General features: G+C 55.9%; 1 protein-coding gene across 1 annotated transcript; it reads left to right on the top strand.

The window, feature by feature from the left end:
- The first annotated feature begins 1078 nt into the window (after positions 1 to 1078).
- Positions 1079 to 13629, top strand: NBL1 (NBL1, DAN family BMP antagonist). Its single transcript, XM_059866453.1, has 4 exons — positions 1079 to 1233; positions 10727 to 10921; positions 11106 to 11217; positions 12385 to 13629. The coding sequence occupies exons 1-4, from the start codon at positions 1211 to 1213 to the stop codon at positions 12637 to 12639; spliced, it is 585 nt and encodes a 194-aa protein (XP_059722436.1). The 5' UTR covers positions 1079 to 1210; the 3' UTR covers positions 12640 to 13629.
- The last annotated feature ends 1131 nt before the right edge of the window (positions 13630 to 14760 follow it).

Raw genomic sequence — 14760 nt, 5'->3', positions numbered from 1 at the left:
TGTGTGTGGTCATGGCTAGAGGCTGTTCCTCTTGTTGGCCCTTTTGGAGTTGAGCAGTGCAGTGCAGTTCGGGGCTGGGTAGGTTGCATTTAGCAGGATAAGAAAGTGATGTTGGAAGCAGCTTTTTTGCCACCCTGTTTACAAATCCTGTTATCCTGGAGCTGGAAGGAACTGGACAGCAGGAAACCATTCCTTCACTGGCAGCCTGCAGCCTCCTCCAGCAAACACCCAGCCCCAAAGCCTCTCCCCACAGCTGCTGCCAGGGCACTACCAGCACTTCTCCCAGCACAGCTGTTGCTTCTTGCCATCTCCCCTTCCTGCTTCTCTGATCTCTATGCAAATCCTCGCACCAACAGCAGCCAGCAAAACCCAGCCAAGCCTGGCAGGTATCTTTTGATTTGGGTAGTGTTTAATGTGGGGGCCTCTTCGGATTAATTGTGCCTTAACAGAAACAGAGCCCTTCGGTCTCCAGCAATTATCCTATCTGAAAGAGAGCCGTGAATGGGGCTTCACTGGGGTGGGGTTCGGCTGTTTTTAATAGGAAAGGGAAAGAGGGAAGGAAAAAGAAAGAGAGGAGAAAGAGGAAGGGAAAAGAAAGGAAAAGCAAAAGAGAAAACCGTTGTCTCTAGTACTGGAGAACTTTCCTTAAGCCTTTTCCGCAGCCGGGACTCTGCCCCGCGGATTCTCTATCAAGAATTACGTTTAAATAAGAGTTGTTGGCGTTCAGTGAGCCCAGTCCAGATTGTTTATGCCACCGCAGGAGCAAGTGCTGGGACATTCCCTTGGGCTCTCCTGGCCGAGAGAGCCTCCTCGTTTTGTGCCCGGGCGTTTCCAGCGGGCTCGTTAGCTCGAGCACTTGCCGGGGGGTCCATGCCCCAGGTCGGTGGGTGAGCTCCGTGCCCGGCTTGTTGGGGTTCCGGCTCTCCTCTCCGCGGGGCTCTCGGTGCGCCCGGAGCCCGGCGGGGCGGGTGGGCGCTGCCGCCGCCGCCGCTCCCTCCTCCCGCCGGCCGTCCCTCCCTCCTTTCCCCTCCTCTCCCTTCCCAGCCCGATTGTGCAATCGCGAGCGGCGGGGCCGGCGGCACCGCCCGGAGCCCGGCACCGGGGGGAGGGAGGCGGCAGCTCCCGCCCGCCCCGCGCCTCCTCCGTGGCCGCCCCGCCGCGCCGGGGATGCGGCAGCCGCCGGGCACCGCCGGGCCCCGGACCCCATGGGATGCGCCCGCCGTCGCCTGGCTGGTGAGTAGCCCTCGGCTTTGTGTGCCCCCCGCCCCCGCCCCGAACCTGCCGCTTTTCCCCGCACCAGATTTTCCGTCTCTTTTCCTCTCGCTTCTCTTCTCCCCCCCGCCGGTGATGGATGGCCGGGAGGATGAGGATGTTGCCACGGGCAGAAATCGGTTGCAGATGAGGCGGACTTGGGGGGATCTGCTCTGCAATCGTTAAACTATTTCCACCGCCGCTTTAGCTCGAGTAGAATAAAAGCCTGGGATCCGCGCTGTGTCGGTCGCACATCTGTGGTACAGAGTCCTTCCCTCCTTCCCATCCCGGTCGGGGTTTGAAACAAAAGTGCCGAGGGAAGAACGGGAACGCTCAGTATCGATTAACCACACCACCAGCGAACGCAGAGTAGTTCAACGATCATAAAAGAAAGAAATTTTCCCGATGGCAAGGCAGTAAACTTTTGTTCCTTGAAAAGTTCATCCCGGGGATTAATTTACATACTTGTTTCATGGAAATACTTTAGGCACTTACTGTAAAGTTTATATCCGATATAACCCTACCTGTTTTTTGAACCCCAGCGTAACATTTCAGTTTGTCTCAGTATTTGCAGCAGTTTTTATTTGTTCCATACAATAGTCTTTGCATTTTAAGATCAGTGGGGATTTCTCTTTTTCTCTGGTAGGTGTTTTGGGAACAGAACATGCTTTAGCTTGCTTTCGGGCTGCATTAAAGTTGATCTGAACAATCCCTTATTGCCTACTAACATTTCTCTTACGAGGGCACCAGCAAGTTCTGCTCCACTCCACAATCTAACTTTTACATATAGGATTAGCCCCATCAAATTACAAATTCAGCCTGTAAGAAATGTTGGTGGATTTAGGACACGGTAGCTTTTCCATGAGGGTTTTTTTTTGGGAAAAATCTGAACCCTGCTGAAACAAGTGGGAAAGATCCTAGCGATATGGAGAGACACAGATTTTCCCTTGTGTTTTTAGCTGAAGAACTCAGTGCCTTCTTTGCAATGTCCAGCCAGCCAAAAATCAGCTGCATCCACTGGGCACTTCTGCCTTTTCAAGGCAGGCTCCCATCTTGTAAAAGGCTGCTCGCCTCAAATTTGCAAACCGCAGGATGGGAAATGGAATTTGCCTTCAGTATAAAAATCCCAAGTGTTTGCAAACAGCCCTGAGAAGAATCCGAGCTCTTGGCGTGACCTCCCAGCGCTGGATTCCAGCTCGGGGAGTTTGCGGTCTCACAAAAAGGGCAAATGAGCAAAGTCCTCCCGGGTGCCCGCTCCTCTTTCCAGAGCAAGGCAAACAGTGGAGCTGGAGGGAATTTTGGGTGCTCTGGAGGTGCAGGATCAGGCCCTGAGCCAAAGTGCTTTTCAAGGAGCCTTGAAGAGCTGCCCATGTTGGAGTGACTTTGCTTGCGGTGTGTGTTGGCATTGCCGAGGGCGGATTAAGCTGGTGCAGCCATGGGAAAGCTGCCCAAGGAGCAGAGGAAACTCCTGGGCAGTTATTCCTGCCCAAACTCCGTGCTGTTCCCATTAAAGCTCTAGCAGTTCCTCTGCCAGATCCCATATCCGACCACGGGGTGGGCAGATCCAGGTTCCTGCTCTGTCCTTGGGCTTTGCTCCTACTCTTTTTATTTTGAAGTCCGCTGGAAAAAAACCACCCTCCTCTGTGCACGGGCTCGGAGAGCCCCTGTGACAAAGCAAGGAGCACAGTAACAGTGGTCCAGCACGGCTGAGGGCAAAGAAACTTCACACCCACTCAAATCAGACTCTTAAAAACCCCAACCGCTGATAAAATTGTCCTTCTGGAGGAGTTCTGGAGTGAGAGTGAGGGGTGGTCTGTCCTCTGTTAGCCCTGGCAGGGCTGTGCTTGCTGCTCTCCAGACCTTTGTTTCTTGCGCAGCGCTGTTTAGGGAGGGAGTGCCGTGGGGGCCAGGGCTTTCCTGGACATAAATTAGCACTGAGGGTGGGAAGGGAACAGCCCAGCACCCATCACAGCAGTTGTGGAGGTGGGCTGGGCTGGGCTGCTGCCCCCTTCCAGCCAGGATCGCAGCCCTGCGGAGCTGAGCCTTGGAAATGGCATCAGGATGGAGCCCTTGCTCGGGTCACTCTTAGATGTGGTTTCAGCCTCCTTCTCTGACACAGAGCTCAGGCAACCTGTCCAGAGGGGGGAAGGGAGCGCTGTTGGGGCTACAGTGGGATTTCTTTGTGGGCCCAGTCCTGCAGTTTTAGGAGAAACGGTCTAAATGTCAAGTGTGAGGTCAGCCCTGGTAGCGACTGAAAATGCCAGTTGGGCTGTGGGCTGTTGCATTACCTCCAAACCCCTCTGGCCTTGCACTTCCATGTGTGTTTCTGCTTTGGCCACTGCCATGGGTAAATAACACAGACATTGGGTTTGTGCCATCAGAACTGAGGAGGCTCCTGTGGTGTAAAGCAGAGAATAAAAGAGGGCAAAAACGCATCAGGTCAGTGAATTTCTGCTGCTGTTACCAAGATAAGGCCTGAATGGGTTTGAAGGGAGAGGGAGACAGCAGGAAGGATCCTGAAAGATCCACAGCTCCATCCACAAGCTCTTTCCCCCTTTGCTCTTTCCCCTTCTTGCTCCAGCAGCTGGGAACCTGATCTTGCAGGCACAGCCCCGCTGCGCTGGGATTTTATGTAAGTTTGGTAATGAATGACTGAGCCCGGCGAAAGCCAGCGTGGTTGGCATCCGAGACAGCTCCCCTCGCTGCCTGCAGGAATTAAAAAAAAAAAATCATCATCCTGGTGGCCACTCTGCACTGGAACTGGTTTTATCTGGCTCCAGTTAGGCTTGTTTTGAGTAAGACGAGCGGTGCCAGATTCTGATCTCATTTGCACCAGTGGAGTCATTTGGAGGAGCCGGTCCCAGTTTACCTCACTCTAAGTGAAAGCAGAACGGGCCCTGCTGGGAGAAGCTCTCCCCGGGGCAGTGCCCGGTGCCTGCCCGCAGATCCCAGCCGGGGAAAAGCCAGCGGCTCCCGGGGCCCGTCCCGCAGGCTCCGGGGCTTTCCCTGCCCTCCTGAGAGCTGCGCTCCCGCCAGGACGGGGCGGGCTGCGGCTGCGGGGACCCGAGTGACCGAGCCCGGAGCCCTGGGGAGGTGCTCGGGCTCCCGGTGGCGGGGATGTGCTCGGGAGGAGGAGGAGATCCTCCTGTCCACGCTGGGTGGGAAACTCGCAGGGGTCAGGGACAGCACTGGAGAGAGCAGCACAATCCCTGTTATCCATGGGATTTTCGAAGGAGCTGTTGGACACCCTCGTGCCCGTCCTGCTGCCCTTGGCTGGCTCAGGGCTCGGCCCGGCTCCGTGGGGAGCACCAGCCCCAGGGAGAACAGGAGGCAGCCGGGCCCCGCTCAGGTCCGGGCATGCGAGCGAGCCTGGGGCTGGAACGCCGCTCCCAGCTGTGCTGGGGAGTGCCTGGTGCTTGGACCAGCTGCACCGGGTCCGACCCGGCTGGGAATGCTCCAGGCACGGCTCCAGACCGGTCCTGGCCCGTGCAGGGCTTGGGCAGAGCCTGGACCCCCTGCCCAGCAGCTGAGGCTGCCCAGCCCGCTGGTCCCAGGCTCGTTTTCCAGCTCCCCACAAAGCTGATCCTTGCTCCCAGCCCACTCCTCCAGCTGCTCTTGGTGGCTGCAGAGCCCCACATGCTCCAGGAAGAGGGGCAGTGGAGGTCTGGGGCCAGGATGTGTTGCTGAGCTTTAGGCTGATGCATTTTCCTGGCCATGATTGTTCTTAATGCTGAAGAAATGGAGCAATTGAAATAAACGACCAGAAACTCTTTCTGTGACTCTTGCCTCTTCTGCAGGCCATTAGTGGGTCCCTTTTCCAGCAGAGCTCCTTCAGGACCCCATCCTAAGCCCAAGTCCAGAGGTAGCTTTCCAATGACTTTGCTGGGGTGGAACCCCCGGCTGCAAAAAATGAGTTCCCCAAGAGCTCAGTGCATGGATGAGAAGCCAGATTAAAACTCCCAATGTGCCAACATCTTTTCACATTCTGGCTAATGTGGGGAGGGCAGAAGTCTTTAAAAATGCTGCACTGCTTTTCTTTATTTCTGCATTATTTCTGCAACTTGCCCAACCATGCTTGAGTGGAAATTAATATGTTACAGAAAGGGAAGCTCTAACATCTGCTTCTGAAAGGAGCAGACACAGCCAGGTCCACAGTGAGAAACAACACAGCTTTTGCTCCACTATCAAAAAGTTCTTAGGATGGATTCTTGTGGTTGTTAAATATCAAATGTCTTCCTGTGGTAGTTCCCTGTTTATTTTTTGTAATTTCTCCCCAGATTTTGCAGCTCAGCGAAGCAAGACTGGAGTTCTGAGCTCAGGAGAGATTTCTGTGCTCAGTTAAGCACTCTTGTGTCCTGCTGTCCTGAAGAATTACCTCCAGGCATTCTCAGTGCAGAGTTCTCCTCCTTCTCTCCTACCCATATCATACCTCAATCAGATTCTTTCGGGCTGTTAGTCACTACAGTAAGGCTCCCCAAAATTGTAAAGTTTTAGCTAAATGCAAATTTCAAAAAGGGGGAAGTGTTTAATAGTAGGTATTAAATAACATCTGTTGTTTTGATATATGTTTTTCAATACACAGTGACTTCTCCATTTTTTGCAGTTCAGATTTAAGCTTTCCCTCTTAATAATGCCGGCTTATAAGTTGTTTTGTTCCATGTAAGCAAATATTATTTGAGTTGAGTTTCCTAAGAGCCAATTCCCAGTGGTGTTCAGCAGTCACAGACCTAATCCTGTGCCTGAGGCGAGCCGTGCTCTGGGTCTTTCTGGGATGTTTCTTTCCAGCTGCCACCAAGCAGACACTTTACTCTGGTTTTGCATCCTTTTAGGTGACTCAATAATAATTTTCCTTTCAGCATTTCCTGCAGTGGGATCTCTCCTGGCCACCTGCACACAGAGCAGAGATCCCACACGAGTCCTCGCAGAGCTCCCTCCCCTGCCCTGCAGCGCCGTGTCCTGGGGTGACTCCCCCCCACGCTGTCCCCACCTGCTCCCACCTGCCCTGTGCCTCCCCCTGCCCTTTGCACCGAGGGATGTGGGCTGAGGGCTGCTGGCAGCCAGCCCAGCCCTCCCTCCTGCCTGGGCAGCCCCTTCTCTCCAGGGCTCTCCAGACACCTCCCTGTGCTTCCCACGCTGCCTGCACCCATCAGCTCCCCTGCCCCTGCTCTTGCAGCCAGGGAAACTGAGGCACAAAGCATCTTTGGGCCGTCCTCTGCTCCGTGTGGCAGCTCTTGTCAAACAGCACAAATAACCAGAGGCACACAGAGGGCTATGGCTCCTGTTTCACACCAGCCTGGGGTCTCTCCTTGGCCCAGCGTGGGCAGAGCCTGGCTCGGTGAGGAGCTGGCTCCGTCAGGAAGGACAGCCCTGTGTCCAGGGGGGCAGGACAGGGGAGGGGATCCCAGCTCTGACCCAGACCAGGAGCCAAAACCTTCCCCTTGCCCATCTCTGCTGAGAGCTCGTGTGTCACAGGAGACACATGGGATCCCTGAGGCACAGCACGGCCAGGGCCCCGTGTCTGTGCTGTGCTCACAGCCCGGGAGCCCCAGGGATGTGTGGAAAGCTTTGGGGGTTATTGTCTCTCAGAGCCAGCGGTGCCTCGTGTGTGGCCCTGAGCACAACCTACCTGTGTTTGTGGTTCTCTGTATTTGGCAGAATTGCAAGATCCTGGATAGGAGAAATACCTATAAACACATTAAACAACTCGTGAAACGTTCCCCATGTCCACCTGCAAGCTCGTCTTGTGTTATGGTGTAAACTTCCCACTGGAAAAAGAGGGTAAAACTGATTAGATCTGTTTTATTTTCCTCCAGAAGTGTTTGGTTTCCAAATGTCTGGGAACAGCTGTGGGCTGGATGGTGGGAACGGGGCCTCCGAGGTAATTCCAGGGATTGTCCTCCGGCCCATGGAACGATGGAGATTTTCCCAGCTGCTCCCAGGCGCTGGTGTTGTCCTGCTGGGGGACTCCTGAGAGTGCTGGGATTGCTGGGATGGGAGGAAGGAGCTCTTCTAGGTGACACAGAACATCTGAGGCGGTACCAGAAGCTCTCCACGCCGGGAAGTGCCGGCAGAGCCGCCGCTCTGCCGGGGGTGCTGGGGTGGATCCCCGGCCCCAGCCGCCCCTCAGCTCCTCCGGCACGAAAAGGCTCCGGAGCACGGGGCTGCAGCTGTGCCGGCGCTGAGAAGTTGTTTGTGCCGGGAGCTGGGATGTGCCAGGTTCGGGGCTGAGTCATTTATTTCCCAAATGCTGCCGGAGGGATGGAGGGGAAGCTGCCATGCGGCTCCCTGCAGAGGGAGCGGGGGGGAGACCCTCACGGGCCGGTGGCTCTGCCGGAACTGAGCTGAACTTTCTGCTTGAAGAGCTTTGACTAGCGGGGAAAAAAATGTGCCTCGGTTCGGGGAAGAGAAAGAAAGCCCCTGTGTGCCGGGAAGTGGCCGCTCCCGCCGGGTCAGCCGGGGAACACACTTGTTCCTCTCGGCTGCAACGTGTAATTTAGCTTGTCACGGAGGAATGTGCTCAATGCCTTTATTTAATCGGGAGTTTGCAAACCTGCTCGGATGCCTCGTCTTCCTTTTTGCCTTCCCTTCCCAGGCAGGGGGGAGAAGGAACACGGTGCTTTTGTCTCCGTAGCTGCTGTCAGATGAATGGTGTTGGTGGCAGCTCTGTTCGCATGACTGGTTTGAGCTGTGGACACGCTGCTCCCAGCCCCGGCTCCCTCCCAAACTCAGCTGCATCAGATGTTTTCCTAGGCACTGGCATAAACCTCGTTACTTACTAGAAAAGTAGCCCTGCGGGTTCCAGGACATTCCTGGGAGAAGGAAAACACCATGTGCTGGGGATGTGGAGTGCTCCAGGCTGCAGGTCAGTGGGGGATGGCAGTGCTGGAGGCCAGGGTGCCCTGAGCAATGGGGGACTCGTGGGACTGTTCCAGCTCCAAAGGGGTGCCCTGAGCTATGGGGGACTTGTGGGACTGCTCCAGCTCCAAAGGGGTGCCCCCTTCCCCTGCTGGGAATTCCCCAACTCCCCACTCTTGCACCACCCCTTGCACAGGGATGGCAGCCGTGGGGGCCCTGGTTACAAACACACCCTGCTCAGGAAAGGAGAAGCTTCAGCATGTGTTTAAGTGCTTCTCTGAATCCAGGCCAGGTCCTGTGCTTTAGCAGAGCACAGCCTCAATCATCTTCACGGGAGCCCAGATGCTGGGAGAGGATCCCTCGAGCCTCTGGCAGTGGGTCTGCTCTGAGCAGCAGAAACACCTCCATGGAACACAGATCCCAGAGTTGCCAGCACAGACAGGAATTTTGCCTCTTTGCAGCTGGGTAGAGATGCACAGAAACCTGGAAAAACCCCACCTTTCTTAGGAAAGAAGGAAATTGCTCTCTAATCGGGCATGTGGAAGTGAACTTGTGTGCTGACTCCAGAGGAATTTGGGTTGTTCCCCTCGGGGGTTGTGATTGCTCTCTGGGTCACATCCCAGCTCTGATCTCGGACTTGCCTTTGGGAGCAGGATTCCTCAGCACAGAGCTGCTGGCATTTGAGGAATGAGTGATGCTAGTTTTGGGAAGCAAACCAAGTGTGTGTGAGTCTGTGTGTGCAACTTAGCCATGCTTATCCTTCAGAAATTGCAGAATTCCCCCACTGAAATGGAAAAAAAACCTCAGGCACAAGAGTCCTCTTTGGGACAGATGTATTTAACCCCACAACTCTCATCAGTGGCAGTGCAAGCTCAGGAGTTAAAACCCTCTGCTTATCTCCCGCCAACACTTGCAAGGTCTCTTTTGCACAGGTATTCCCAGCAGGGAGCCATGGGATCCACATCCCACAAGTGCTGGGAGGATTACAGAGCCAGGGCTTTGCAGGTGCTGCTGCATTATATTACTGTGGTTCTGTATCACCAGAAAATGAGGAAATTTAGCAGAGACCCCAAAAGATTCCTCCAGAGATCCCATGAGTGAGGATGCTCTTTTCTGTGTGCCATGGGATGGAAGACAGGGAAGAACCTTTCTGGTCTGTCTCTTGATTCAGATCCAGGAGGTTGAGCTCAGTGGAGGGATAACAGGGCAAAATCCCATAACGACCTTAAAATCCCTGAGTGCTCAATCATTTAGATAAATCTGATGGTCCTGCAGCCCAGGGGGTGTGGATGAGGGCTCCAGAGGAGCAGGGCATTTTTCCTCTCCTTCCCAGCAAGTGTTAGAGGGCTGGGCCCAGGAATCAACAGCAGTCTTTCCAGTGTGGGCTGTGGATTGTCGTCTGGATAAATAAATAGAAGGAAATAACAAATAACATGGTTCTAACAAATATTTTAGGAAGTATAAATGCCTTTCACCATGACTCCATCCAAACCCCACAGAGGAACAAATTTCCCTGTTTCTGTGCTGCTTTTCCATCTGCCTTTCCCCAGCGACTTGGGAGAGTTAATTCAGGCGCCTCGGCTGGAGAGCAGAGCAAGGAACCCTCGGGGGGATTTCTCTGGGAGTGGGCAGCGACCTCCAAGCCCACCACCTTTGCAAGGTCTGTCCTTGTGACAAGGCCCCCCCCTTGTCCCGTCCTCGGAATAACGCTGTGCAGAATTTGAGTGGCTCTGTATAAATAAACGTTGTATTGTTCCTCTCTGCGGGCTCCCAGCCTCTGGGCTGAGGTTTGCCCGTGTCTCTGTGCTGCTGCCTTGCAGCGACACCTGCTGCGCGCTCCCAGGAGGAGAGGGGTCTCGCCTTTGGCTTCCCAGGTGGAGAAAAGGAAGGGGGAAAGCCTCTTCCTTCCTCAAATAAAAACATTTTTGTGCTGTGGGACTTCTCCAGCTCGGCTCGACTCGTGGTGGTGACACTTTTGGATTGCACAGTTCTCCCAGCCCAGGTTTGAGTGGAAATGAGGAAAAGCCTGTTGTTGTTCCAGGCACAGAGCTTGGGAGAGGCAAGGCAGGTCTCTGACTGGCCCAGAGCTCCTTTGGAAGAGGAAAGAGGCAGAGCAGCACATCCCACTACCCAGGCAGAGTTCTGGGAGCTGTCCTGGCCCCGGCAGTGGCTGTGGAGGGAGATTGTAGGTATCTATCCAAATTGTCTGTGAGAGAGTGCATTTTCCAGATCACAGCTGAAGACATTAATTAAACCTTCTGCTTAAAAGCCCAGGCAGGCTGACAAAAGAGCAGAGCCCTTGGCATCATTAAGGAAGGGAAGCAAAAGAAAGTGAATAGGTTGATTAGCAGAAGTGAGAAATTGGTTTTACATACAGCAGTGTGATCTAATTACAACAGACTTTTACAATGAAGCTTGCAGTGCTGAGGACATAGCATTAGGAAATAGCATTAATACTGTGAGAAAGAAATCCAGTTTGCTGCTGCAAGACCAAACCAGGACACACCAGGTCCAGTGGGGCTGGACCTGTGCTTGTAACAACCAAGAACTTCCTGGGCTAGGAGAAATGGGCTGCTTTGCCAGTTTTCTTTGCTGCTAACGTTGTGCTCTCTGTGTGCAGGTGTAGGATTTTGGCAGAGCTGGCCATGATGTTATGGTTTGTGGTGGGGGCTCTGTTCCCAGCGCTGCTCCTGGCTGCCCCACCACCCATAAACAAGCTCGCCCTCTTCCCAGACAAGAGTGCCTGGTGTGAGGCCAAGAACATCACCCAGATCGTGGGGCACAGCGGCTGCGAGTCCAAATCCATCCAGAACAGGTACAGAGCTGCCTTCAGGCCAGGGCTAGAGGCAGCTGCTGGCACTGGAGTGCCTCTGGGACTGTGGCTGGCTCAGGAAGCCAGGCACGGTGTCCTGCCTCTGTCTCAGGGAAGGTCAAATCTCTGCCTTGGCTGGGAAGAGCAGCACCTCCCCTGAGCCCCAGCCCTCCTGCTGTCTTTGCAGGGCCTGTCTGGGACAGTGCTTCAGCTACAGCGTCCCCAACACCTTCCCTCAGTCCACAGAGTCCCTGGTTCACTGCGACTCCTGCATGCCAGCCCAGTCCATGTGGGAAATCGTGAGTATCCTGCTCTGCTTCATGGGGCCCCAGCTCTGCTCTGACACCACCTCAGGGCCAGTCCTCCCCCTTCTCTGGGCTTTTCCCACTCATGGTTTCCTCCCAGGGCATCTCTCAGGTGGCTGTACCATGTCCTGAGATGCCTGGGTGGAAGGAGCTGTTGGAAGCTCTCCTGAGTGATCCATTATCCTCTATTTGCAGAACCATTCCCTGTCACTCCCTGCATTATTTATCCCTATGCTTATCCACATTCCTGCTGTCTCCACTGCTCCCTTTGTCCACCTGCACCCCCTTGGGAGATCTGGCTGTGTTTGATGTCCAGAAGTTCATCCTTTGACCTCACAGTTCTGTGGCACCTCTGATCCTGGCAGAGCCGTAAACCCAGGTCCAAGAGCAGCCCAGAGCCCAGGGAACTGGCTCTGCCCTCTGCCTCCATTTCAGCTCACATTTGATGAGAGGGTTTAGCCCAAACTACCTGGGCTGCTTGGCATCAGCTTTGCTGTCTCACAGATATTCCAGTGCCAGCAGTGCCTGGGAGCTGAGTCCTGCTGGAGTCAGTGCCAAAAGGAGGTGGCAGTGAGGTGGGAGTTGGTCTCTCCTGCCATGTCTCAGGTGAAAGGAGGAGAGGAAATGGCCTCAGGTTGCACCAAGGGAGGTTCAGATTAGATATAAGAGAAAAAAAAAAAAAAAAATCACTGAAAGGGTGGTCAGGCTTTGGAAAAAGTTCCCCAAGGAGGTGGTGGAGTCCCTGTCCCTTGGAGGTGCCCAAGGAATGACTGCACAGGGCAGTCAGTGCTCTGGGCTGGGTGACAAGGAGGGGATGGGTCATAGGTTGGTTTTGATGGTTTTGGAGGTCCTTTCCAATCTTAATGATTCAGTGATTCCATGGTTTAGAGGTGACTGTGGTGGTGCTGTGTTGATGGTTTGACTTGGTGAGCTTGAAGGTCTCTTCCAGCCTTGATAATTCTGTGATTTCCCCTGAGTGTCTGGAGTGAGACATTCCCAGAGAACTCCCACCTTGCAGACTGACCAGGGGTTTGTTTCTATGGATAGAAACCCATCACATCTGGCCTAAACCACCCCAAATCTGCAGGGTCTGGGGCAGGTCACACCTCTCACCACGGGAGCCTGAGCGCTGACCCGCTGTGTCCTTGTCCCGCTGCCCAGGTGACACTGGACTGCCCAGGCAACGAGGAGATCCCCAGGGTGGACAAGCTGGTGGAGAAGATCCTGCACTGCAGCTGCCAGGCCTGTGGGAAGGAGCCGAGCCACGAGGGAGCCCTGTTCAACGTGTACCTGAACGCAGAGGAGAACATGGCCCACGAGGGGCCCGTGCCCCACCACTACCCCCACCACCAGCAGGAGCTGGAGGAGCCGCCGGCCTCCAGCCACCACCACCACGAAGAGGAAGGCGAGGAGTGACCGTGTGGACTGTCCTGGCAGGGCTGTGAGGGCTGGGCCGGGCTTTGGGGAGGGAGGGGGGTGCTGGAGTCTTTCCTGTCAAATCGCTGCCCTCGCGCCGCCCCTGACCCCGCGGGGCGCAGGCAGGGCTGAGGCTGGAGCTGCAGGCTGAGACACGAGGGCTTGGCCTTCCCAGATGCACATAATAATAATAATAATAATAATAATGATAATATATTGAGAGGAGTGGCACGAGGGGCTCTGGCTGAGAGCAGGGACTGGGCTGGGCTCCCGAGGCTCTCTGCAGGCTCCTGGCCCTGGGGGGATCCCTCTGAGTCCTGCTGGGTTCTCCTCATGCCCAGCGTGGAGGAGGAAGGGAAGCAGCCTCTCCACAGTCCCAGGAGGGATCCACATCTCTCTGGGGTGGTGGGACCAGCAGCACCCCTCCTGCCTCCTCTCCTCCTGCCTGCCCACAAGGGCTCATTGTGGACGTGCTCCTGGCACCCCCTGGATCTTGGTCCGAGCCCAACCCTTTGTATCAGGTGGCTCCTGGGGAGGGTTTTGCCCCTGGAGGTGCCTCTGGGGGCATGGGAACCATGGTGGTGACAACCCTTACCTTGCTGTCTCCAGGGCCACCACGTTGCTCCCTGGGAACAAGGGATTTGGATCGTGAACACTGGGGCTTCGCATTTTGGGGCTGCAGGGGAAGGCCAAGAGCTGAGGGGGGTCTGGGGGAGGTTCCACCCCTGTCCCCCCTCTCCCTGCTGCACTTTCGTGGTGGTGGAGGGAGAAGGGGCTGAGGGCTGGAACGTCCCTGTGCAGGGAGTGCTTGGGCAGGGCTGGGGGTCAGGGTGGGCACGGCCTTGGCTGCCCCTCTCTCTCTCTGTTGTATAAAGCTGATTCCTTGGCATTGTCCTGACAAGAGCTTCCAGAGCTTGTAATCGAATGCCTCCCCCTCTTTTTGACAAGTTTTGGGGTTTTTTTTCTTAAATAAATTAGTTCTGACTTCCACTGCTCAGTGCTCAGTGCTCTATCTGGTTTTTGGCGGCGCTGACGCCAGGACAGGCAGCGGTGCCGGCGGCTCCGGGGCGGGGGAGAGCCGTGGTTCCCGCAGCTTTGAGCCACATTCCAGCTGGGAAAAGGAGGAGAGAGCTTCTGGAAGGAAAAGCGAGCGCAAATACTGAGCGGATGGGCTGCATGTGGCTGGGGGAGCCTGCCCGGGGAGCCTGCCCGGCAGCTGCGGCTGTGGGTCCCGCCTGTGCGGGATGCTGCGGCAGCTCGGGATCACGGGAGCCTCCGGCGCTGCCGCCGCCGCTGGGCGACAGCCGCTGGGTGACAGCCACTGGGCGACAGCCGCTAGGTGACAGCCGCTGGGTGACAGCCGCTGGGTGACAGCCGCTAGGTGACAGCCGCTGGGTGACAGCCGCTAGGTGACAGCCTCGCTCCGCCGTGTCCCCGGCATCCCCGTGATGCTCCGGTATGCCCCGGGAGGCCAGCTCGGACAGCACCGGACATCCCTTCAGGGGACGGAGGGGCGCCGCGGCTGGAGCCAGCGGGCTCTTCCCAGGGGGGTTCGGATCGGGCAGTCCCTGGGCAGGGCCGCTGTGCCCTCACAAACCTCTGGTCCCGCTGAGGCCGGCCAGGGCAGCGTGGATGTGCCCTGAGGAATGATCAGTGATGCTCCTTGGTCTGAGCCTGGCCCTGGAGAAGGTCCAGCAGCTCCTGGAGGGGCCAGAGGCTGTGCTGGGCCAGCAGACAGCTCCCACTGCCCCTCACTGAGCTCAGCTCTCACTGGCCCTCACTGAGCTCAGCTCTCTTACTGAGCTCAGCTCCCACTGCCCCTCACTGAGCTCAGCTCTCACTGCCCCTCACTGAGCTCAGCTCTCGCTGCCCCCTTATTGAGGCCAGCCCTTATTGCCCCCTCGGTGAGGCTTTGGGGACTCTGTACAGGTTGGGAGAGAAGGTCTGTGCTTTGGCAAGTGGGAGAGGATTTCCATTAGGCAGGAATTGCCACAGCAGAGGGGCTCAGCTGAGCAGGGAGGGCCTGGCAGGGCTAGAGGTGCTCTGGGTGTTACTGTAATGTTTTTAAGCTGTGAAGTGTCTTCCCAAGGATGGGAGCTTTACCTGAGAGCCAGGCAAAGG

This window comes from Haemorhous mexicanus, chromosome 23 (assembly GCF_027477595.1).
Source record: "Haemorhous mexicanus isolate bHaeMex1 chromosome 23, bHaeMex1.pri, whole genome shotgun sequence".
Taxonomy (NCBI): domain Eukaryota; kingdom Metazoa; phylum Chordata; class Aves; order Passeriformes; family Fringillidae; genus Haemorhous; species Haemorhous mexicanus.
The sequence above is the reverse complement of the archived record's forward strand: the minus strand, read 5'-3'. Positions and strand labels throughout refer to the sequence as shown.

Coding starts and splice junctions, on each gene's coding strand:
- NBL1 (XM_059866453.1), top strand. CDS start 1,211: ATGCGCCCGCCGTCGCCTGGCTG. Junction 10,922..11,105: donor TCCAAATCCATCCAGAACAG/GTACAGAGCTGC, acceptor CTGTCTTTGCAG/GGCCTGTCTGGGACAGTGCT. Junction 11,218..12,384: donor CCCAGTCCATGTGGGAAATC/GTGAGTATCCTG, acceptor CCCGCTGCCCAG/GTGACACTGGACTGCCCAGG.